The 25520-nt window shown below is 47.1% G+C and overlaps 1 protein-coding gene across 1 annotated transcript in view; it reads right to left on the reverse strand.

The window, feature by feature from the left end:
* Positions 1-2955: 2955 nt before the first annotated feature.
* FRMPD1 (FERM and PDZ domain containing 1) overlaps positions 2956-25520 on the reverse strand; it is a 46347-nt gene continuing 23782 nt past the window's right edge. The window contains exons 6-15 of the mRNA XM_007107107.4: positions 22814-22909; positions 18345-18470; positions 17145-17264; positions 16159-16295; positions 15001-15127; positions 14765-14860; positions 12810-12992; positions 11831-11978; positions 8310-9116; positions 2956-5562 (exon numbers count right to left, since the gene is read on the reverse strand). Coding sequence (XP_007107169.2) covers positions 3182-5562; positions 8310-9116; positions 11831-11978; positions 12810-12992; positions 14765-14860; positions 15001-15127; positions 16159-16295; positions 17145-17264; positions 18345-18470; positions 22814-22909 — 4221 coding nt within the window. The 3' untranslated portion in view covers positions 2956-3181. The remainder of the gene's footprint in view (positions 5563-8309; positions 9117-11830; positions 11979-12809; positions 12993-14764; positions 14861-15000; positions 15128-16158; positions 16296-17144; positions 17265-18344; positions 18471-22813; positions 22910-25520) is intronic.

The following is a 25520-nucleotide window of genomic DNA, read 5'->3' on the forward strand; positions in this document are numbered from 1 at the left end:
CACACCTGCCAGTCCCTGCACCTTGCACTCAGCTGTACCGAATACCTTTCCTCCCTCCCTGCCACTGCTCTGGTGTCTCTTCACTTTTCAATGAGCTCATGAAGCTCATTCAAAAGTGGGGCTTTTCCCCACAGAAAAGGCCATCTAGCTGGTATCACTGCCCAGCCCCCTCTGGCCTCCATCCATTTACCGAATGATTATGTGTCTCCCTTACTCCAAACCCCTCAGTGGTTTCCCATTGTAATTGGATGTAAAATCTAACCTCCCCAAGGCCTTGCATGGCCTGGTTCCTGGCTGACCCTCTGACCTCATGTATCACTCTTCCTCCAGCTTGCTGTGTTCCAGTCGCACCCGTCTTCTTGAAATGCTTTAAACACAACAAAAGCCTTTGCAGTTACTGTTCCCTTTTCTCTCACTTTTTACATGGCAGGCTCCTTCTTACCCTTTAAGCTTCTGCTTAAACCTTCCCTCTTCAGAGAGGCCTTTACTGACCACCCCTCCCCCCTGCCCCCCCCCCAGGGAAGATTGGCTCATCCCAGCCCCATCTTGGCACGCTTCGTTTTCTTTATTTCATTCTTCACCTATCAGTAATCTTTTTTTTTTCCTATGTCTTCCCTACTGATTATAAGTTCCTTGAGGGAACTTACATCTATCATGTTAGTGATTGTATTCCCGGTGCCAATGCACAGTAAATATTTGTCAACAGGATAAACAAACAAGTGATTTTTCTCCCTTCTTGAGAAAAATTTACCTTCCTATCTACCAAAATCAGGACCTGACACACAATAGCTTCTCAATCAATACTTCTCTTTAAAAAAAAGAACCACTACTTTATTTTTATAAATTTATTTATTTATTTATTTTTGGCTGCGTTGGGTCTTCCTTGCTGCGTGTGGGCTTTCTCTAGTTACAGTGAGCAAGGGCTACTCTTCCTTGCGGTGCGCAGGCTTCTCATTGTGGTGGCTTCTCTTGTTGTGGAGCGCGGGCTCTAGGTGCGTGGGCTTCAGTAGTTGTGGCACACAGGCTCAGTAGTTGTGGCTCGCAGGCTCTAGAGCACAGGCTCAGTAGTTGTGGTGCACGGGCTTAGTTGCTCCATGGCATGTAGGAATCTTCCCAGATCAGGGCTCAAACCTGTGTTCCCTGCATTGGCAGGTGGATTCTTAACCACTGCGCCACCAGGGAAGTCCCCAATCAACACTTCTTGACATACTAGTTCTAATTAATGCTGCCTCCTACAGGAAGCCTTCCCTGATCACCACTCCCCCCAAAAATGCCAGCTCTATACAGTAGCAACCCAAGGAAGCTAACGGATTTGAGGGGAGAGGAAGCAAAGGAAGAAGGAAACAAACATCTGAGTGCCTGTGCCTGAGGCTTCACAGTCTCCATCCTGCCTTCCATGAGAATTTATTTCTCACAATAATGCTGAATGTGTATTATATAACAATCTCTAGTTTGGGGTGTTGTGTTGATAAGAGAATGTATTCAAGTTATCTAAATAAGGCATCTGGCACATTGTAGGCCGTCACTAAATGAGACTAGTGTTATTTCCTTTTGTCATTTGGGGAAAATGAGGCCCAGAGAAGCACTTATAACAACACTGCCAGGATTCAAGCTCTGATTGAGTTGAAGTCCTGAGCTCCTTCCCTAAGCTTGTGAACACAGTAAAAGTATTCAAGTCCTGTTTAGCATCATACAATTTTTAGTATTTGGGTGTCCTATTGTTCCTATTTTCCATTGTCATGAAATCACTTTAAATCTGTTTTCAAGAGCCTTATTTAAATTTTATTCAAAGTATTCTGTGAAAAGAAACAGGCCTTTAAGAAAATAAATCTTTTCCTGGCACTAGTACTGGTTAACTGGCTACTAGTTAACAAGTAACTGGTAACAAGGGATGGGTAGATGCTCTTCTCTTCTCCCCAAATATTGCTTTCCTTCTGATTGGCAAGAGCTTGGGTATGTCACTTAACACCCTCACCTTTGTCCCGCTTTTGCTGGGTGAAGGAGAGAAATTAGAGAGCTCTAGAGGAGACAAATTGCAGAGGAAGCACTGAGCCCACAACTGATCAGGAGCCCCAGAAGGACCCCTTGAGTAAACTCTGATAGCCCAAAGTGAGTGTCTAAACCACCTTTTGCCTGGACAGAAAAGCCAGGGGAAAAAAGCCTCCCAAGGCTGTCTTCAGGTCAGTTTTCCTGGAGTCTGAAAACAAAATGCAAGGAAGGGTTTCAGACTAGGAGAAGAATCCATAAACTTTGGGGATTATTACTAACTTTTATTGAGTATTTACTAGATTTCTACCCTACAAAGCAGGCACTAGTATCCCCAATATTCAGAAGAAAAAACCAAAGCACTGAGAGGTTAAGTAGCATGTCCGACCAAGGTCCCACCAAGATTAACAGGGATTAAGTGGCTCTACTGGAATTAGTGAGAAAGGTACTGAATATATTTCTTTTGCTCTAATATTATTCTTAAAAAGGCAAATCTAGTTCAGGGTTTTAATGTTTGCCTTTTTAGATATTTAAAACGGATAGAGGGTGGAGTCAATTTCAGGTAAAGCACAGAGCACACACCTGGATATGGGGGCCATGCAACTAAGGTGCTTACTGCCACCTAGTGGCAACCTATGCTTATCGGAGCGAGGCCGCCAAGAATACCAGGCCTCCAGGCGCAGGTGCTGCAAACCAAAACTTGTGAAGGTGGAATCTATCAAATATCCCAAGTGTTCACTCCTATTTGCAGAGGTTATTGCCAAATCAGTGTGATATGAGAAGTCAAGACAATTTTTCAGTGACTCCACCTTCCTCCCTCATCCCTGCCTTCTTGGGACAGTTTGTGACTTCTTGCTTCCACACTTGCAGGGTATGCTCCTCCTAGGGTACACACATTACTGATGGCAATCTGCTTATCTGTACCCACCCAGAGGGGCTGTGAGCATCCTGGCCAGGGGCAGGGGCTTGTCTTACTCATCTTTATGAATAAGCCAGTGAATGTTTGTTGAACAAATATGAGCAGATGCTTTTGACCCAAACTTGTCATCACTCTGTATGATTCAGGCAAAGATTAAGCAGCAGTTTATTTGAACACTCTAAATAATAAACATTTGAGAGGGGTGGGCAGCGGAATGGTAGGAGCTGCTCAGGGAAGTGTCCAAGGCAGGGCAGGGGGTCTGGGCAACTGGCCTGCTCACAGGGCAGTGGAGAACCAGAACTTCTGGGTCAAACAGAATACAGCGGCTGTGAGGGCTGTACACTGACGGGCCAAGAGTTTCACACTCAGGTCATGGTAGCCTCTCTCGCAGGTCAGCTTAGCGGCCTCCACAAACTGGTGGTAGGTGTACACCACATCCCTCAGGTTCCCCGCTGCCTCTCTGTGTCGGGTGGAGCAGCGGCTGCAGGCTGTGAACTGGAAGCACAGGCCGGCCAGCTGGACCAGGTGCTGGAAGGTGTCGCGCACAGCACCCTGCATCTCCTCGGGGGACTGGTCCATTCTGATCACGTGCTGACAGCTCAACAGGAGCTTTTGGGAGCCCATGCAGAGGTGGCTCCGGCTTTCAGAAAAGTGCCAGGTGCACTTCTCGGGAGGGTGCGTGTTCCCATTTCCCCAGGAAGCTTCTAAAATGTCCTGTAATTCCAGCAAGCTCTCCGTGAGCTGGATGAAGCCCTCGGGGGTGCTGGCAGGGGCAGCTTTCAGCTGTCTCAGAGCCCTGGTGCAGTACTCTGGCCAGATGTGGCTGTTCCTCGACAGGGGCTCAGTGCTGCAGCTGTGGGCCCAGGCAGGTCTCCAGGGCAGGGCCAGCTGGCCTGCAGAGGGTGGTGAGGTGAGGGGGGCTGTGGGGTGTGCTTCCAGGCCCCTGTCTTCCTCCTCCATCTCTGGCTGCAGGCCACGGAAGCACATGGCATAGGAGAACTGACAGCTGCACTGCTCCATCCCAGTCCTAGGGGCCACAGTCTCATTCACACCTGCAAACCCCGAAGACGTGGCCGTCCTGAGACTGGCAGAAACTTTAGGATAGCTTTCTGGGTCAAAGCACAGGAAAGACTTCTCATTAGGAAGGCACATTCTAGGGCTTTTGTCTTTGCCTTCTGGCAGTGAACAATGATTTGAACCTTCTAAGTGGGGCTCCTCTTGGGAACACGGTAGTGGCTCTGGCAGAGAAGGCCCTGGATTCAAACAGACCTGCTGAGGAGTGTCCCTAGGGGTGGTATCTTCCCCTATCACATGGTTAGGTGGCTCTGCCTTGACCTCCTCCAGAGGGAAAGCTGATGAAATGGTCTGGTCCCTAAGCAAGAAATCCAGGTCTAAATCCAGCTCTGCCAATAGTTTTTGTTCTTGGGCCTGGCAGGCTTGGCCTGGGGTTTCTCTGCTTTGTCCTTGGGGGTCTCTGGGGGAATGTGGTGGGGTCTGTTCAGTCCTTGTTACAGGAGTCTCCAAGGAGAGGGAGGCTACCATGCCACCAGCTGGAGCACTGACACCAATAGTCTGTGGAACAGCATTCAACACGTCACCCTTGGGGTCACCTGGATCCTTCTCAGGTTCATCACAAAATAAGTTGGTGCCATTTTTGTTCGTAACTTCTCTATCATGTTCCAAAGATAGTTGTCCTTGCTGCTCCTCCTTCATAGGGAAAGAAGCCATCTTCTCTTCTGAATTTATTCCACATTCACCACTTCTAGGCCTGTCTCGAGGAGACAACAGAGACCCTGTGTCCTGGGGGGCAGTTTCTTGCATATGATTTGTAAACAGAGATCCCAGTCCTCTTTCTATCTGGACTCCTCCCAGCTCTAGTGTGTCTCCTTGAGAGATATTATGTGGCCCTGGGCTGATGGTCAGGCAGATTCTGTCTGGGTTCAAGTCAGCACTGGAGAGGGAGGAGGTGCTGTCCCCAAGCTCCATGGCAAGTTCTCGGGGGGCACTGCCATCTGAGTCTTGAAATGGAGATAAGGTCTGGGGAAGCCCTACCTGAGCCGTATCTGAGCCAGATGAGCCTGGGTTGGGACTGTGAGGAGTGTTTGCTGGGGAATTGGCAACACTGGCAGTCAGAGGGGCAATTCCAGAATTCTCTTTATGGCTGGGGTCAATCCGGAGGCGAATGGCAGAAATTGAAAACACTCGAGAGTCGATGACCGACTTGGTTTCCATGGTCTCAGGCTCCATCTCCATGGCCCGGGAGGCTGGGTTTTTGCTCTTGGTCTCCCTCAGGGGAGCCAGCAGCCCCAGGGCCTTGGTCTCCAGGAGGCCAGGCTCACCCTGCACGTCTTGCAGACAGGACACAGTTGGGGAGGGTGCACTGAGGGCCAGGTAAGGCTCCCGGTCATAGTAGCACACGTCGTCCACGCTCTCCAGGGAGGCTGATGGCATCAGGGGAAATGAGACCTGACAGGTGTAGTCGGTCTGTAGGAAAGACCTTCTTTTCCTCAGGGTCTTGGCATACTTCTTCACCCCTCCCCTTCTGTGTGGCTCTCTTCCACCTGGCCCAGGATTCAGGCTGTCCTCAGGGCTGCAAGTGCTGGCCTTATTCTGTGAGCTTGTGGCACTGGTTTCTGCAGCAGAAGCAGCTCTGAGCCCTGAGAATCAAGAAAGGAAAAAGAACATGAAAAGCAGAAAAAGAAAAAGACTTGTAGATCTTGGGCTCAGGACTCAGGATTGCCTGGGTTCAAATCCTGGCTGGGCTGTGTAACCGTGGGCATGTTAAATGTTGAGCTCCTCAATTTCCTCTTCTGAAAGATGGGGATGATCATCGTGGCAGACCTTTTTTGGTTCTTGGTTGCCCAAGATCCACTGCCTTATCTTTTGGTCACAGTACCCCAACTTCCTTTTGGGGAATGACATCTCCCCAATGGTTAGTCTGCTGGAACTATTAATGAAGGGGCCCTATCCACATCAGCCAAGTGGTCAGATTTATGACCTAGAAAGTCAGTCACAAAATTTCCTAAAATTTCAAACTCAAACACATTGACTTAAAAAAAAACCACAAAAAACAGTAGAGCCCATTCTTTGCAGCCACAGTATCCTGACAGTACAATGAAGAATCCTGCTACCTCACCCCCTGATATGGTTGCTGCCTGTGTCTTCACCTCTGCTGGCAATTCTCTAAGCTATCTTACATACTTTCAACGCTTTCTCTCTGTGCTTACATTAACCCAAGTCAATCAGTACCAGTGGTGTTGATCAGCACTGCCATGCTGGTTAGATGACTTAGTACGTATCAAGCTCCTAGCACAAGGCCTGTGCCTAATGGGTGTTTACTAAAGGGAGCCAGTGCTGTCATCGTTATGATTGTCACTACATGGGTGAGGGTTCCGAGCGAGCTTTCTTTTGACAAAAAGTGGCTGTGACTCTCAGTCATGGGCATGAGGGGTCTTGCACCTACCAGGATGGATCTTTCTGCATGGAGACGCACTTTTGTGAAGAAGTCCTGGGAATCAGCCAGAAGGAATTAAGATCACAGGCTAGCACCTGAGAATCAGAGGGCTCTTAGACCAGTTTTTTGCACCCTGGCTGAACTTTATTAAAAACTTCATCAAATCCTAGGCTGTTCCTCAGACATCCTAAATCAGAATCTCTGAGGCTGGGATCTAGGAATTTACAGTATTTTAACCAGGTCCCTTGGGTGATTTAGATGTTTTGGAATTCCAGCCATGTTTTGGAATTGCCGCTCTAGGCCACCTACAGCCACCGACCAAGGGTGTTTCTGAAGCCTAAAAAGGGAGAGGCTCCCACACTGAGTCAGGGGCCAGACCAGACCCCAGGCTCAGGAGTCCCAGGTCTGGGCTGTCTCCCCAGCACCTCACTGGCTCTCTGTAAAAGAGGGAGTGTCCAGTGTGGACCTTATATCTCTGACTGGACTCCCATAAAGGAAGGCCTTGACTGATGGTCTGTCTCACGCCCATCTTGCCTCTAGCATAATGGCTGACCCAGAAGGGCAAGGCTGGGGGCATGGATGGCAGTTGGCTGGGTTCTGTGGGAAGCAGGGCACAATCTGGCCATAGGTTTCTAGGTCAGTTAATGAAGTCAGGGTAGATGGTGGAGAGTGCATTCATTTATCCATTTAGCAGCAACTGCCAGGTACTATGTGCCAGGACACAGAGATGAGTGTGAAATGCACAGTTCCCACACTCAAAGGAGTTTTTGGTTTAGTGAAGGAGAGAAACATCAATACAAAAATCACACAAATAAATAAGCAACTACAGGCAGTGCTAAGTGCCAGGCAAGAAGCACCCAGGGTGCGTGACAGGGATGGGGAGACCTGCCCTAGTCCTGGCAGTCTGGTTAATATTCCCAGAGGAAGTGAATTTCCAGTTGGGGCCTGATAGATGGATGGGCATCAGCAACCAAAGATCAGGGTGAGGAATGTTTCAGGTGGAAAGAGCAGCATGTGCAAAGGCTGGAAGTAGAAAAGAGCTGAGCACTTTTAAAGAATGGCAAGGAGGTCTGTGTGACAGGAATGCATGGAGAGGGCTCAGGGGAAAGGAGAGAAACAGGCAGAGGCCATGTCACAGAGGGCCTCAAGAAGCTTTGCAGGGGCTGCTAAGAAGCTGGCCTTTCTCCCACGAGCAACGGGAAACCACTAGAGGGCAGGGAGCAACAGGAAAGGGCTGGAACAAAGAAAAGGGCTGCAGCTTCCCCAGCTCTTAGTAGGTCACCCGTAATGTCTGTGTGCTATTTTCCAATTTTTTTCTTCAGAGTGCAGAGTGAGAGAGTGTTTGTGTGTGTGTGTGTGTGTGTGTGCGCGCGCGCGCGCGTGTATGTGTGTAAATGTCCCGCAAGGATCTCAGGTCAGCTTAGGAAGTCATTCTGTGTGGAAAGTCACTCCACACTCTTTGTGGAGGAAGGGATGAGGATCCTGAAAGAAACATGATCCCCCTGCCTTATGTCTGGGTCCCTTCAGGGCCACCAACAGCCTGTCAGTTAGGTTCTTTTTGTTTCAAGGCCTCATTTAAAGCTTTGAGGTCAACAATGGCACAGCTGCTTCCCTCTGCTGGGCTGTCAAACCCTTTTCTTTCTGTGAAAATTCTGTCCATCTTACAATGCCTGGCCCATTTGCTGCCTCTTCTGGGAAGCCTTCCCTGATTCCCACTGTTGAATTAATGCCACCCATCTCTGCCTGCCCACAGTTCTCTGAACTTCCCTTGTAGCCCTTACTTGAAGTCGGGATGCCCATAATGTGATCCACTGAGCCCAGCTGGCCCACCTCAAAAGAGAACAAGGACCGTGCTTTACCCACCTGTTTTCCCATCAAGCTTGGCCCCTGCCCCCCGTGGGTACTGAGGAACTGCCTGCACAATCCACAGACCTGTGAGGGAGGGCTCACCTGAGAAGGCATCTGGGGGTGTGAGCTTGTCAGCTGCATCATAGTATTCCTCATCCGAACTGCCATCCTCCAAGGCCAGCGGCAGGCATGGGGCCAGCACTTGCAGCGTGGAGCTGGGCTGGGCCTCAGGCCCGCCCTGCTGGGCCCAGGCTGCCAGGCCCCGACCCTGCCGGGAAGCTGTGCTGTCCGAGCTGTCGCTCAGGTGGCTGGCGGGGGAGACATTGGCGCACAGGTTGTAGTAGTCAATCTGGCTGCCCTCGTACATCCTGGGGTCCAGCCTGACCGCACTCAGTTCTGGTCCCCAGCTGAAGGTCTCAGGAGTGGGACTCTCAGAAAACTCTGTCTTCTGGCACTCAGGGTTGGCTCTGTGAGCCAGGTCCAGGAGACAGAGAAAGCCACTGGTTTCGATCCTGCTTCTCTCCTCTTGGCTGTCAGAATCAAGATTCTCTGGGAAGCCTACTGAGCCCAGGTGGAAGAAGCCGGACCTGCTGGAGGAGCAGGCGTCCAGGTCATCCTCTTCCAAGGCATCCATGGACTCGCTTGAGCCACTGGTCCTGCAGCCTCGGCTCTCAGTGTTGGCCGAGTCCGATGCCTCAGACTCAGCACTGTCTGTTTTGCTGCTGGCCCCGCAGGTGCTTGGGCCTTTCCCGGCCACCTCAGGCGTGGAGCTGTCCCCAGGAGGCTGCTCCTCTTCTACAAGTGGTCTGCAGGGGCCCAGCTTCAGCAGGTGTCTGTCAGAGAGGATCTCCAACACACAGTCCACTTCAGAGGACTCCTCGGAGTCACTGCATGCCCTGGATTCGTAGCCTGCAACACAGGAGACACCAAGGGTTACAAAACGGCATTTGGGGGCTTCCCTGGTGGCACAGTGGTTGAGAATCTGCCTGCCAATGCAGGGGACACCGGTTCGAGCCCTGGTCTGGGAAGATCCCACATGCCGCGGAGCAACTAGGCCCGTGAGCCACAACTACTGAGCCTGCGCGTCTGGAGCCTGTGCTCCGCAACAAGAGAGGCCGCAACAGTGAGAGGCCCCCGCTCACCGCAACTAGAGAAAGCCCTCGCACAGAAACGAAGACCCAACACAGCCAAAAATAAATAAATAAATAAAATTAAAAAAAACAAAAACAAAAAACAGGGGCTTCCCTGGTGGCGCAGTGGTTGGGAGTCCACCTGCCGATGCAGGGAACGCGGGTTTGTGCCCCTGTCCGGGAGGATCCCACGTGCTGCGGAGCAACTAAGCCTGTGCGCCATGGCCGCTGGGCCTGCGCGTCCGGAGCCTGTGCTCCGCAATGGGAGAGGCCACAAAAAACAAAAAACAGCATTGGGGGACAGGCAGATGCTTATGTGTCCTCCCGCCCCCTCTCTGCCTGCTCTCCCAGTTTCCAGATGAGAGGACTGAGGTTCAGAAGGGTGACAGGCCCAGATCATGCTATACTGACTGACACAGGGTCCATGGGACTCCAAATTCCATGTTCTCCCCACAGTGTCAAGTCTCCTTTCCCACATCTATCTGAACAACCACTAAAGGAGACAGGGTTACCTCCATCTCCATGGAGATCTATCTGTCCATGGAAACATCTGGGTATTTAGTTGGTTTCCTAAGCCCCTCCTAAAACTCTCAGCTCTGTCCTGACTGGGCATCAAAATCAGATAGGGAATCCTATTAAAAAAATCAAAACAGAACAGATCCTTGGACCTAGCCCTGATGAACTGAGTCTGATATCTAGGGAGTGGGGCCCAAGAATCTGCATTTTAGCAACTTTATGGAGGGTTCTGAGGCTGCTAGGCTGGCACCATTCTGAAGCCTGGCCTAGGGACCTACTGGTGCCACAGGGCTTTTAGGAAAGTGAAAAGTCATCCACTGCTGGTACTTGGGAGGGATTTATGGTGAGAGTGTTGGGGGGGCATTGAGCCAGGTCTCCAATTTCTCATGCACCATAAGCCTCCAGGTGTGATCCTTCTAAACTTCTCTCTGATCACATTACACTCTATTTAAACCCTCTTTTGGTTTCTCTTGTCTACAGGGAAGCACCTAAGCTCTCCTGCTAAGGTTGGGGCCTCTCACAGGATGGCCCTGATCCCCTCAGCAGCCTGGTCACCCTCTAACAGGATGGCCCATACCCCTCCTCAGCAACTTTGTCACCCTGTCACAGTGCGGCCCCCACCCCTTCTCAGCAGCCTGGTCACCCACCGCAGCCTTCCCATGCTCCAGCCACTACAGGGAGCTTCTCACACATCACGACCTTACCCTTCGTGTCATGCCTCCATTGTGTCCCCTCTGCTTCAAAGGATCTCTCCTCCCTTCTTTGCCTGGTTAACTCCACCATGTTCTTCATGACCTCTTTCAAATACCTCCTGCTCTGGAGGCCTCCAGTGACCACTGCCGCCTGCCCTGCACCCCCAGCAGGCCTCCACAACAGCACCACTCCATGGGGCGCTGTCTCCCTGACCATATTCAGAAGTATCATCCCTTGTTCATAAATTGTGTGAAAGACAAAGGTAACAAGCACACAAAATCTTTACTTCCTAATTATTTTACTTTAGTCTCATCCAATATCTATGATTACTTATGCCTATTTTATCCACATGGAGGAAATGCCATATAACGGTGCGCTACTGAGCACCCCTCCCCACCTTCACGTTCAGTGACAGCACATCGGGGGCTTGAAATTAGTCATGGTGGGAGTGTTTATGCCATGGAAATAGGCAATTGCTTCAAATTAGAATTCTGTTTTGTTTTGTTTTTTCCCTGCAGAGACAGTCGTTAAACATTTATCAGCAAACCACTGGGAAAATGCTGCATCAATAGTGCTGAAGCACCAAGGGAGGAAAGGATGGGTGAGATGAATTGGGAGATTGGGATTGACATATATACACTAACTAATATGTATAAAATAGATAACTAATAAGAACCTGCTGTATAGCACAGGGAACTCCACTTCGCTGCACGGTAGAAACTAACACAACATTGTAAAACAGCTATACCCCAATTAAAAAAAAAATAGCGCTGAAGCAAAAGCCTGGTAGAAACTGGGAGTTGGCCTGGGAAAATGTTCATCTCATCTGGCCTCCCCTACTTCATTCCTTACGTCATATGATTTTCCCTTCTATCTCCAGGTACCCCCTTCCTCTAAACATGTGAGGTTGAGAATTTTTATTATAATTCAAGAGAATGCAAGAGTACCCAGGAATGGGATGAGAAGCTAGGTCAGCTGTATTTTCTGAACAAATAAGTGACATCTTGTTTTACTGGCAAAGAAAGATAAAATACAGTGGATCTTAGAGATGATTTTAGAAAATACTACAGGGAATCATAGACCTTCCATAGCCTTCTTTGGCTTTAGGGGACTCTCAGGTACAAAGAAAGCTTCTCTATTTAGGATTTTGGAAAGATCAACTGCTTACTTCCACTTGAGTGGGAGCCTCAGCTCCTTTCAATGCACCACCTCCTTTTAGGCTGCCCTGACCTACAAGGCAGTGAAATGGGCCTGTCCTTACGAGGGCAAGCCTCAGCACCTCACCTTCTTCAGCGGATACCCGGTGCACCTGTTGTTTGTTTCCCGGCCAGAGGAAAACGGAGGTAACTGGGTCGACATATAGCCTGTAGTACCCAGCAATCAGGCAGGCTAGGTCTTTTGCACTGTTGGAGTCCAGCAGCAAAGTCAGAACCTTTGAAGGTAAAGAGAGCTCTTATGCTTATAAAGGGCTAAGGGATGGTCTGAAGACTGGCAACAAGGCCATGTGGTGCCAGTGAGAGATTCCAACTAAATCCAGCCATGGTCCACAGGCAGGCCCCCTGGTGTCCCATTTTCTCATCTACAAGACCTGAAATGAGTGTGCACACGTGTGTACACCCACAACCACACATGCATGCACACACAGTGACACATGCACAGTGGGTTCCTCCCATCCAATCTCCACAATGTCTCCTGTCCCTCTATCCCAACCACAGCCCCCTATCCCAACCACCCTACCCTGTTCATTCATACCATGGGGCCCCTTCAAGACCTGACCTAGAAAAGGAAAAGGAGCAGGAGCGAGTAGAGAAGGAGGAGAGGGGGATAAGAAGAATGAAGCACCATCCCTGAGCATGTTGGGATTAAATCAAAGGAAGGCAGGATAACTGTAGGACCATCCAGAGAGGCTCAGGAAGTACCCCACACCATTTACCCATTTTAACTGCTGCCACCCAAAATCTTGGGCAGCCATTCTGGTCCCATGCATGTAATAAAACCCTCTGGTGCTCCCATCTAAGTTTCTGAACCCATCAGGAAAGTACATGGTCCAGCTCAGTTCATATAAAAAATCTTTTAGGACCTGTCCAGGAAAATGCACCCTGTTCATCACTTTCCCTTTGATGGGACAGGATGGACAATGCCACCTCTTAAGCAAATGTTGGACATTAGACTTTCTTAAAATCCAAACTCATATAAACTACCCTTGAATAGTTAGCCCCAGATTCCAGAAGCTGGACTCAAAAATCTCTTCCCCATGTATTACCTTGATGTCCTGAAGATGCACTTTGACCATGCTCACTTTCTCAGACTCTTCTGTCAGCTCTACATGACTGATGTTTGCAAACTCTGCCAACGTGGACGTGATGTTGAGTTTGCTGTTGATAATGTGGCTAATGCCATACTTGGCTCCAACTAGAAGGGCAACGTAGGATTCTCTATCCTGTAACTGCAGAAGGGGAGAAAGGGAATTAGTTTCCATTCACAAGCTAGTGAAAAAATACATTATACATGTAGGACATGATACCTCTCTCTGCAAACCCCTTGATTCTTATTTCAGGTCCTCACCACCACTCCCCCAGACTACCAAGTTAGGTGATAGCCTCACCTGGGCCCCATCTACAGAAAAATTAAGTATAAATTTATCTCCCATAATACACTTCACAATAGAGAATCAAACCACAGGACTTTGACCTGTTCCATAAACACAACCATATACTTTCACACCTATGTACCTATATTCATGCTGTGCCCTCCTCTTGGAATCCCTTGCCTGTCATCACTACCTACTGAAATCCTGACCCTTCTTTAAAAGCTTCCATCAAAACCTACTGCCTACAGAAAACATCGGCCTGACCTGCTCCTCAAACCACAACAGTCCTTTTCCTCTGTGTTGTTTTCACACCATATCCTCTGCACTTCTCTGATAGCACTGAGGTAGGACTTCTTACTGTAATTTTTTGTATTTAAGTCATATTCCATGCTAAGGTCCCTGACAACAGAGTCTGCATGTATCTACATTTGTAACCCGCAGTGCCCAGCAAGCACCCTAAGCCAGTTCAGCGTGGTTGGTTTCTTCTCCCACTACCAGCTCTTTCCTTAGACAGGAAAGGTAAAGAGGAGCTGGGGACGGGACCTAGACAGTTGGCAGAGGGCAGGTTTAGCCCTTGGGAAAAGTGGGTAGTTTTTCTTGTACTTTCAAGTTTCCTTGCTGTGATCTAGTCTCTTTTCTACCATTTAGTCCTCTACTTGTACAAAGACTCAATCTACTTTTCCATTCCTCTGACTATCTGATGCTCTTCCTTTCTCTCAAAACACTGCTTCTCGTTTTCCATTTACATTGTTAGGTCAGCAGTCTGATTAAATTGACCCATCACTGCGGTAAATGACTGAGAGGCACACCAAATCCACTGAAAGGAGTCTTGCTATTATAAATATATATATATATATAACTGTAAATTGTCTGGCTTTGTGCTGGAGAGTTCTGGGGCTGACTGAGTGGTGAGGGAGAGTTCCCTTAGGCCACACACCCCCCCCCCATCACTGACTGCAGCAAAGCACATAGCTCTAGGCCTAGGCTCCAAAAAGCAGGCCAGGCGAGGAATGGATAACACAGCAGGGGGCTCTTTTGCTTCTCTTTTCCCTTCTCACCCTTCCACCCCTCACTTCTTCTCTTCTTCTGAACAATCGGGGCCCCAGCATGGCAGTCAGTCTAACATTCTTATCTTTCCTTCGTGATTTCCATTTTTTCCTCTTTACCTTCATATACCCAAAGCTCCAGGGTAAACTTCTTATAGTACCCTACCCTCAGAACGCCTTTCCTCTGTACTGAAATCTGGCCAAATCCAACCTTCTTGCCTTTCCTTAACCCCTTCTTCCCCACTCAACCTGAAGCTAGCAGGGGTGGCCTGTGTCATCAAACCCCACAGCAATGGTCCTGTGCCTCTTGTGGCTTTGCTCTGTCTTGTTGGGTGCCTTGCTCTATCATTTTAGGGTGGGAATCACATCTCATTCAGCTCTGCCTCCCCCAGCATCTGTCAGAGGGCTGGCTCTAAGCAATGGCTTGATAGACACTCCCCAATGGCATAATATTTAGTTTCCCAAACAAATTCTAGTCCATGACCCAGTCCTCAGGAATTTTAGGCTAAAAGATACATTGATCTTCAGAGAACCTCTTGCATCCTTTATAAGTGTAGGACCCCACAGTTCTTTAATACATACCATTAAAGTAGCATTAAAGATTTTCCCACCGTATGTCTTGAGTTCCCCAAGGATCTGTAGATAATTTAAACGTAGCTGGGCAGCAGAAATAAATTGCTTAAGTAAGGAAAAAAAATGAAAAAGACTGTTGAAGTCAGAGTTTTCATTTGCCTAAAATGCAGTCAATGTTGAAAATTCTTTCCCTGAGGTTTCACAACAGACAGCTGTGTGATCGACAGGGGCCATGGCTACATTACCTTCTGTCTGGGTTCCAGCAAATTCTGGTTCCTCTTCATGTGGAAGCTAATGGCTTTCTTGATGTCTTTTCCTTTCATGTTTCGTAGCAAAGTTGGAGATATAAAGTTCTCTATTCCCCAATCCTTCCTGCCACAAGACATTGGAGACAAGGAGGCCCATTTTTACAGTGTACTTGACTCTAATGAAGAGCATAATTATATTTGATTTAGTACTTAGTGTTCTAAGAATACTGTAATTATGAGCTTCTTTCTCAGCAGAAGATATATATGGCTGGTTTTGTGGAGTGTATGTAAATATATACATGAAGAGTGTGTGTGTGTTTGTGTAATTATCTATCTATCTATCTATCTATCTATCTATCCATCGATTCAAACACACACACACTCCACAAAAACCAGCCATTCAGGAATTAAACACCATGATCATTCTAGGAGATCAATACTCATCACACCTGTATAGCACACTCTCATGCGGCAACACACAGCACCTGTGAATCCCTGAGGCCATGCCTCAGAATGATGCCAGCCTAACAGCCTCAAAACCTCCCAACAAATTCATTAAAAATACAGATTCCCAGGTACCACCCCCTAGAGATTTGACCTAGTATATCAGGGGTAAGGCCAAGGATTTGTTTTATTTTTTTAAAATATAATTCCCCATCCGATTTTGATGCTCAGGCAAGAGGTTAGCAAATCGGGGTGACACCACAGAGAGCGAGGTGAAATTTTAAGCTGAGAATCAGGAGGTATCAGAACCTCAGGACTTGAAACTACCCTAATAGGAATCTAATGCAACACGATTGGTTCACACCAAATGAATTTTCAAGGCATTCCTGCCCTCAGAAGAGCTTTATGCTGAAGTTGTCAACTGATTTCCCGAGACATCCTCCTAGGAACTGGGAAATTACAAAGGGATCCTGTGTCATTCCATCTGGAGTTGGTTTCTGCCCCAGAGGAAGTAGCCAGGTTCTGATATCTGGGGAAGCCAGGCTGGGTTGGACAGGGTGGAGAGGGAAATGAACGGGAAGACAACAGACAGATGGGTAGGTGGGTGACTATCAGCTTTCTGTGAATCTGACCATCCTGGCCCAGGGCCAGCCAAGTTACAAATGCAACACAGCTGCTGCTGGCGGGACACAGAAGTCCCCTGCCACTCACTCTATGTATTTCAAAGAGATCTTCTGCGGCTGGGCACATGCGTAGATCCGCTCCTGGATGTGCAGGGCCGCGAGCCGGAGCGCAGAGCTGCATTTCATTTCCACGGCAAAGCGCTCCTGGAGCACATCGCTGCAGCTCTAGGAGAGATTAGATCAGAGGAACTGGGAAACAAAAACAGATTGTGTTCCTTGTTCTCTCAGGTGAAAGGCAGCTTTGAGACCTGGCTCTGCCAATTCTGGGCTGTGTGACCTTGGTTACTTGACTAAGACTATCTGCACACTGGTACTTCCCCTTGATAAATGAGAATAGTCACATCTACCTTATATGGCTTCTCTGAAGTTTAAATTAGATAATGCATTTGAAAGCAGGTATAGGGATGCTGTGTTATTCAAATATAAAGTACTGCTGCTGTTGTTGTTGTTATTTGCTGCCACCATTTTTATAAGACTTTGGGCAAGTCAATACACCTAGTTATCTCATCTGTAAAACGGTGATGTCTCCCAAATGATTTTTTCATCAGAATAAAAATGATATAATAAACCTCACCTAAGGAAGTAGAGCAGGTGGAACACCAGGCTAGGAGATCAAGGAACCCATTTTTGGCTCCACCACCAAATGGGTGACCCAGGCAAATTATGTGACCTTTCCAAGACTCAGTTTCATCATTTCTGAAGTAAGGCTCTGAAGTACTAATGCCCCTTTTAGCAATAAAAACTGTAACTCTAAAGATCCTAAATGGTATTAGAAAATGTATCATCTACATTGAGGACTAAGCCTTAATTTCATTAATATATTGCAAATCTCCTAACATAGCAACTCAGTGACATAAAAAGGAATGCTGAGGGATAATCAGGCCCACTCTCCCTCAGATAAAGATAATCTCTACCAGGGAGCTGCTTAATTGCCTTGAGCTCATGTTCAAAATAACCCAATGTGCCACCTTAGAGAACAACCACTGTTATTTTAGGAAGGGCAGACCGGGTCACCTGCAGATAGAGGTATTCAAAGGCTACTGGGTCTTCTTTCAGGAGGTCCAGGGGGTCCTTGGGAACAAAACACACCCTGAAGAGGCAGCGGTAGTCATGTGACTCTTCCCTTTGTACCACCTGGGATGCGTAAGAGAGACACGATTCATCTTCTGCGTTTGTTCTCACAGTTATTCCACAAAACAACTTTAAAAAAAAGACAATGAAAGACAGTCCCCAGAGATTTCAGTTTTAGTGCTTCCCAAGTCAGTGCAGACCTTTGCCGCCGATTTAACTTTCCCAAGGGTATATAATGTAAAAGGCTCAAAAGAGCAAAGTTTCCCACTGATCCCATCAGCCCCTTTCCAGAAGAAATCTCTGCATCCGGTTTCTTATATACTGTTCCAGAGACAGTCTATGTGTATATATGCTCCTATAAATGTACATTCTTTTCTTTTCCACAAATAATAGTATATTATACATTATATATATACATATCTATGTGTGTGTGTATATGTGTGTGTGTATATATCTCTCTCTCTCCTGTACCTTACTTCTTTTTCACTTCAACGATCTTAGTGATTTAACTTGATTTCTTTTTCCAATGTTAATGGAACAGAAGTGATTTAAAAAAAAGTTTGTAAGCAGCAGTATTAGAAGATGAGTGACCATGATAGGAATTCATCTGCAGTGAAGAATGCTCAGAGCGGCTTTCATGGGCTCATGCCTTGCTCATGCTGTTTCTCTTCTTAAAAATTATAGAACTGACCTGTGTTTGGCTTTAAAAAGCTGGTATGACAAATCACTGAGTGGCTGAAAGATTGAGTGGTACAGATGGACTGACTGTGTTAGCCCTGTCCTGCTGTCAAGGACGAGCTCAGAGGGCAAGTCTCACAAAACGAGCTTAGACACAGCAACAGATGCTTCCCTGACATCTCTAAGGCAGCAGGTTCAGAGGAAGGTCATCAGAATTGGAAGCAAAAGATAGAGCTCTATTGGCTGTGTTACCTTGAGTAAGTCACCTTACTTCTCTAAGCTTCTGTCTTCTTGTCTGCAAAATGGGGGCCTGCCTACCTCATACAAAAACCAGGCTGTGCCTTCTGTAGACAAGAAAGCGCATCAAACCTGCAGGTGCACTCAGCCCTATACCCAAAGGTTCTGGCTGAGGCGTGCAGCTTGCCCAGCCCAGATCTCCTCACCAGGAGCAGGAGCAGGTGGTACCTGCTGGATGAGCTCCTCCTCGTGCAGCAGGTGCAGCCGTGAGATGTTGTACTGCTCCTCCAGGGCCAGCGCAAAGTACTCCATACTTCGGATCGACAGCTTCTCCTTCACCGTGAGGATGATGTCCTGCAGGCACAGAGGCATAAGGCTCACCAAAGAACAGGCCAGCCCTCACGTTCAGGCACAGAGCAGGGAGGACTCCCTTCACTTTCCCTCTGCTCCTCGGTGCAGCTGGGGAGAGAAAGGTCTCCACTGACTGGGTCCACTGCCAACGCAGGCAGCCAAATCTTGACGGGCCACATGTGGGACTTCTCATTGCCCCTTAAGGTCCTACACCCACTGCTCCCCTTCCCTCAAGGCTCCAGCACCACCCATACGGCCACCCTCTCTTGCTTTACTCGACAGGCTGAAGCCATCCTTTGGGGCCTTATGCCTCTCTTCAAGGTCTCCAGATTCATCCTCTCTCTGGAGTCTGCCTCATCAACTGCTTACCAGACAGAATCACACCACCTACTCTCTATGCAGCTATGGGAAATCAACCTGATGCTTCTGAACCTATTTCTTCCTATGAAATGGAGGATAAGGATGCCTATTTAGGGGGCTGATGGGATGACATGATCATTAATACTGTGCCACCAGAGTTGCCATGCCACATTTTCCTCAATCACTACAGTGGCCCCTTGTCATCACAAGGTCTTTGCTGCCTCAGGGCATTCACAATGCTCTTCCCTCTGCCTGGCACACTTCTCCCACACTCTTCACAAGGCTGTTTCTTTCTCTTCTGAGAAAACTCCTCTGGTCGCTGTGTCTAAATGTGATTACCCCTGTTATTCTCTGTCCCAGGTCCTGTTGATTTCCTTCCTCACTACTGGATATGATTTTCTTCAAAGACAGCTCTGTTCTCTAGTAATAGATAAGACAGTACAGTAAAGTTAAGTGAATGGGCTCTAGACCTAGACTTCCACTCACTAGCTGTGTGTCCCTGGATAAAGTGCTTACTCTCTCTATGCCTCAATGTTTTCATCTCTAAGATGGTCATAATATTCACATCTCTCTCAGGGGTTGTGTGAGGTAAATTAATTTCCCCACATATGGCATTTAGAATCGCACCTGGCAGATGGCAAGTGTTCAATACATGCTAGCTGCTGCTATTTGTTTTTTTGCTTATTGTCATTTACCCCGCTAGATGCTAACCTTCCCCAGAATGTGAACCTTGCTTGTCTTGTGCTCCCCTATATCCCCAAAGCTTGGCACTCAGTGATGCTCAATAAACTTTCACTCAGTGAATAAATAATCATCACAGACTCACCATAGATGTCCTGCCAGAATCTCAGATTTAGTAAGTGCCACACCATCAGGCGCCACCTGCTCCTCACAGCTCCCAATTCTGAATCCTCTCCCCACTTGCTCCATCGCCCTCCATAACTGACCAGTGACTAAGTCCTGAAGGGTCTATCTGCTTCTGTAACTCAACAACATTAATTCAGTGCCTACTGTGAGCTGGCCATGATGGAGAGCCCCTCACTTGACTCCGTCCCCTCTCTCCATTCTCCATTTGGCTTGAGTTCACACATTTCTCCTGGCTTTGTTGAGTGGTGCCCTAAGGACCCCACACCGCTACCCATCTGACCTCCACCTTGCATCTAGCGCAGGGGTTGGCAAACCATCACCTGTGGGCCAAATCTGGTCCACTGCTTGTTTTTGTAATTAAAGTCATATGGGAACACAGCCATGCCCATTCTCTACAATGGCAGAGTTGAGTAACCATGACAGAAGCCCCATGGCCTGCAAAACCTAGAATATTATCTGCCTCTTTACAGAACAAGTTTGCTGACCCCTGATCTAGAGAAACTTGTCTAAGCCTTGTACTTCTCATGCTTTCCCTGGCTCAAGAATATTCAGTGGTCCCCATGGCCCACTAGCCCAAATCCAAACTCCTTAGCTTAATATTCAAGGCTCTCAAGTATCAGGTGCCAGCCCACTTCTCCGACTTTATCTTCTGCTGCTTCTTCCAATGCACCCTGCTCGCAAGCCCCATACACTTGCCAAACTTTCCCATCACTGGATCTTTGTTGGTGTCATTCCACATGCCCGGGAAGCTGTCTTCACCTACCACTCCTGACCCATTCCTGTCCATCTTTCCAAGTCGGCCTCATAGGCCATCACATCCTGGGGGCCTTTCCTTGCCACCCAGATGGAAGCTCTCTCTTCCTAGAGCCCACACCACACCATTTTCACATCCCGATTTCCTGGTTCTGAGCACACTGTACCCACAACAGTCTCCTTGTGAAATAACCCCAGGTCTCATTTCCTTACCCCAGCCCCACCCCAAGACTCTAGGCTCCCTAAGGGAGTGACCCGGGATAACTTATTTCTGTATCATCAACAGCTTTGCCGGCACACACAAAAGAGCCACTAAATGTTCACTGGGTCAAACGACATGTTATTTTCCTTGATTTAGAGAAAGAGGTTTTCTAAGGTAAGAAATTTGCTTCTCTTGATAAGGGAGTGGGGAAGAGAAGTCACTGATGAACTGACAGTGGTTTTTCCCTTTTTTTACCCATTTGGGGATTTGTTTATATAGCCCCCTCTTTCTCTGTCATAAAGAGCTAAAAGACTTGCTTTTTAAAAATTTGGCTACTACAGGTAAGTAAAATTAACCAGTATTATACCAGCTAACTCCTTGCCCATTTCTCCAAGTCCATCTCTCATCTTGGCTTTAATTCCCCTGCAGTGCGTGTAAATCATCTCAAAGTCTTTTTGGCCACCAAAGGGGGACTCACTTTAAATAAATCATCCCCTCCATTCCAATGCACTTTGCTCAAAGATGACAGAAGTAGACACCTTGTCTAACGCATTTGCACAACTTTCATGCAGAATGGCAGCGTGGCCACCTCCAGTGCAGGGTTCAGAGACAACAGACCAAGTTGGAAGCCAGTTAGGAGCTAGCTGACCTTGACAAGTTTGGGATCTCTTGGGCCAGTGTTCTCATCTGAAAAGTAGGTTAATAATTGTCACTTTACAAGGTTACTGGGGGGCATTAAGTGAGATAGTGCACGAGGAAGTACCCAGGGAAGTGCCAGACATGTAGTGAACACTGAACAAATCCATTCCCCCCTCCCTTCCTCCTTTGGGTTTGAGCTTCCCAGGGTCAGACAGGCTTTCTCCAGCTTCTTCTCAGTCACACCAAGATAAGAATGGGATAGGGCATTTGGGGCAGCCCTAGGAACTGCCAAAGGGAGGTGCCAGGGAACACTGGTGTGTGTGCGTGCATTGAGTATGCACGTGTGCACTCAAGTGCATGTGCATATGTGTGTGTGTATGTGTGTGTGTGTATCTTGGCTACCGTCCGGTACCTATAGCTGCACCTGCCCACCTGAACCTGCTCTTCTCCCAGTATCAGAAGAGCTGGGCTCAGTGTTGACTCTTACACGATTTTTAATGTTTGAACAACTCCTTTCTTTGCTTCTTCCCTGGTGCCTCCCTCTAACACTATTTGCTTCCTTATTCAGAAACTATAGTGCCATCCCTTATTGTCTATGGATAAAATCCAAACTCCATTGCCTGCCATTCGAGGCCGTCCCCAGCCAGCCTGTGCCGTCTCCCACTCCTCCCATGAGAAAATGGCCTGTGTTCCAGTCCTGTGGGATGGTTTACTACTTCCTGGGCAATGCCTGTCTTACTGGCTCTCTGCCTTAGTTCATGGGACTTCTGCAGATTGATGTGCATCCTCTAACCCCTCAAAAACCCTTCCCCACCTGTGCTTGTTGAAGTCTTAGAAACCCTTCAAAGCTCAGCTCAGGTCCAGCTTCTTTGCAAAGCCTTCTCTGACGAACTGACAGGACAGAACATGGTCAGATGGAAAGATGGTGCTCTTTCCCTTGCGTGCTGAGCACTTCCTTGTCCCTCTCTTTACAGCCCTTACTTCGTCCTGCCCTGGACTACTGGGAGCTCCAAGAATGTCCATCTTCCCTCAACTAGACTGCAAGCTCCTGGGAGACAGAGACCACTTTCTACCTCATTCTGTACCACCTGCCTCAGAGTATCTCCTTTGGGGGAACTTGTTAAATGTAAGTCAAACTGACTTCCATCCAGAACAGAATTCACAGGGGCCTGGACCTGCCCGCACACCTTGCCTGGGATTTTAGCGACTCTAGTCTTTTGGGTAGCAGGTGGAGTCCCATACAAGAGGCAGGGAAGCCCAGTGGTTAAGGGTGAAAGCTTATGAGTTGTACTGGGTACTTCATCTCTCTGAGCCCTGATTTCCTCCCCTGCAAGATGGTGATTAAAATACCAGCTTGCTGGGTGTTCATGCAACTAAATGAGATAACACAGTGCTTGGCTTACTGCAGGTGCTCAGACCATGGTGGTTGTGAGATCACCAAGGCAGCTGCCTGGCAAGATGCCCCCGGGGTCCTGGAAGCCAGCAAATTCTCACTGGGAAAGAGATTCAAGTTTATTCCGAATACCTTCACAGTCGTGTGTGCCTCAAACTTGAAAGCTTTGGTCTGTCCATTCTCCAAGTACACCTTGAGCACGTTGGGCATACACAGCAGAGAATTACCCTGGAAAACACAAGAGTAGTGTTGAAACTGTCCCTTCCTGTCCCTGGGTGTGACAGATCCTCAGCTTCCCTGGCCCTGCCTGGTGAGGAGAGCTGGATTCTCCCCAACCTCCTCACCACGTTGTAGATTGAATCTTGACATTTGGAGATTTCTCCAATGGATGAGGTCTATGCCACACAGATAACAGGCGTGCTTTGTTTCAGGGATAGCCACTAGAACTGGAAGACGGTGAAGAGGGAGCCCTGCCACGAGCAAACTGACAGCACTGTGTGAGCCTGTACGATGTCACGCGGCCATCAGCTGACACTTCACTGCTGGCTGCCTCCCTTATGGGATGCAATTTGGCAAGTCAGGTGACAAGCATGCACATCGTCCCAAATGGGCCTTTCTGAGATTCTTGCACTGTGCCTTGTGGGGTTGGGTGAAATGGGGGGTAGGATGCTCCCTCAGAGCTCCCTCAACATTTTACTGCTTCATTCCCTACAGTAAAGCAACACCAAAGGGCAGAGGGCTGCTCTCCGCCTCTACTCATCCCAGCCATCAATCCGGATTTATGAGATCAACTGCCGCCAACTCTAATCTCAGCAAAGAGTTTGGGTACAAAGCCCACCTGGGTTAGAAGCTTACCATTTTTTTCAAAAACCTGACAGCCTTTTTCAGATGAGAATTTTGTATCTTCTAAATATAAGGCCACCTTGTATCATTTAAGCAAGACTCACATTCATCACTCTACATAACTTTTTTTTTAAACCACAGTACTTTTATGGAAGAAAAAGGAATATGGTCATATCCCAGTGCCATTTCCCACTCAGTCAAGGATGAGGGATTTCACATCGCTCATGTTGTCATCTCACTGCTCTGGTTTAGGGTATTTAGAAATCTTAATCTTTGGAATTCCCAAGTATGACATGCTTTCCTTGACATTTTATTATTTGTGATTTACCAAAAAATACATCCATAACATCATCACATAACTGAGGCTTTTCTCTAAGGCTTCTTCCAATTTTTATCTATACCTGTAAATAGCTTTTAGAGAGCTGCACTAATAGAACATGCACGATTCTATGTGCAGTTTTACTCAACACGTATACACTTCTTCATGTGGGTTTAATGTTTATAATTTTAATGGACTTATAAAGAGTCTGTTGAGTTGAAATATCAGAATTTCTTTAACCATTCCTCTGCCCTAGACATTTAACATTTTTTCAAATTTTTTGCAATTTATCTGTCAGTAAAACAGATATCTTTAACTACATGGATTTTTGTATTTAAATTATTTTATAGACTTAAATTAATGAGAATGTGATCCGTGGCCCACTTTTATGGCATTCATTAAGTTTTGTTTTCTTCTATTCCCAGAGATTAAATCAATATACAAAGCCACCAATTAGTACATGAGTGTAGCTACTTTCTTGGCATCAGGGCTTACATTTTCTTTATTTGTGCTCATTTACTAAGTATAAAGTCGCAGTTCTTAATATTTTCCTTTGCATTTCTTTAACGGTTAGCAAAGTTAAGCATATTTGAAGTGTTGGTTTCCTTAAGTCAGACAGAGAAAGATAATACTGTATGATATCACTTATATGTGGAATCTAAAAAATAAAACAAACTAGTGAATATAACAAAAAAGAAACAGACTCACAGATATAGAGAATAAACTAGAGGTTACCACCAGGGAGGGGGTGGAGAGGCAAGGTAGGGGTAGGGAATTAAGAGGTACCAACTACTATGTAAAAAATGAATAAGCTACAAAGATATATTGAACAGCACAGGGAATATAGCCAAAATTTTATAATAACTATAAATGGAGTATATCACCTTTAAAGATTGTGAATCACAATGTTGAAACTTGACACTTATATTGTATATCAACTATACCTCAATAATAAAAAAAACCCAAACCCCCAAATGTTGGTTTCCTATTTCAGATTCTTCTACTGTCTTAGTATGTTTTAAGGGAGTAAGTTTAGCAACTGATTTTATCATCTTTTAAATACTTGAGAGGATGAAAAGGTAGGTCACAATGATGAGCTCTCGCTGGTTTGGCTGTCTCTGCCTCACGTGGCTGATACAGAGACTCGGTACCCTGAGTTGCAAGTCTCCCCAGGGGATCTGGTTCACTTCTGCAGAACCCTTATTCTCTACCTGTTCTGTTAGTTGGTTCTAGCTTCTACTTCTCCTTACTATGTACTACTCTTAAAAACACACGTTGAATCAAAATTTAATTTGCTGAAGAGGTTTGATCCATTTTCACAAACATGGACACACAGAGACTCAAATATTTCAGACTGCCAGGATCTCAGGTCTTTTCTGATTAATACACTAGGCCTCCCACTAGACCTTCCTGAACAAATCCACCTTTTACTCTGAGGTCTAACTGAAGGTGGAGTCTGTTAAGCAGCAGGACAAGAAGAAAATAAGGGCTCTCCAGATGTGAACCAGATCACCTGAATCCTGTGTTAAAATGGCCGTGACTCCCCATTCACTGGACTCTATGCTAAGAAAACCAGATAAGGACAAGCTCTGATCTGAAAGTTTCAAAATCTATTATTGATCACTAAATTCAGAATGGTAATAGTTACAGACCATCAGGTGGAAAATATTTAAATTA

The sequence above is a fragment of the Physeter macrocephalus genome, chromosome 9 (assembly GCF_002837175.3).
Source record: "Physeter macrocephalus isolate SW-GA chromosome 9, ASM283717v5, whole genome shotgun sequence".
NCBI classification, from domain to species: Eukaryota; Metazoa; Chordata; class Mammalia; order Artiodactyla; family Physeteridae; genus Physeter; species Physeter macrocephalus.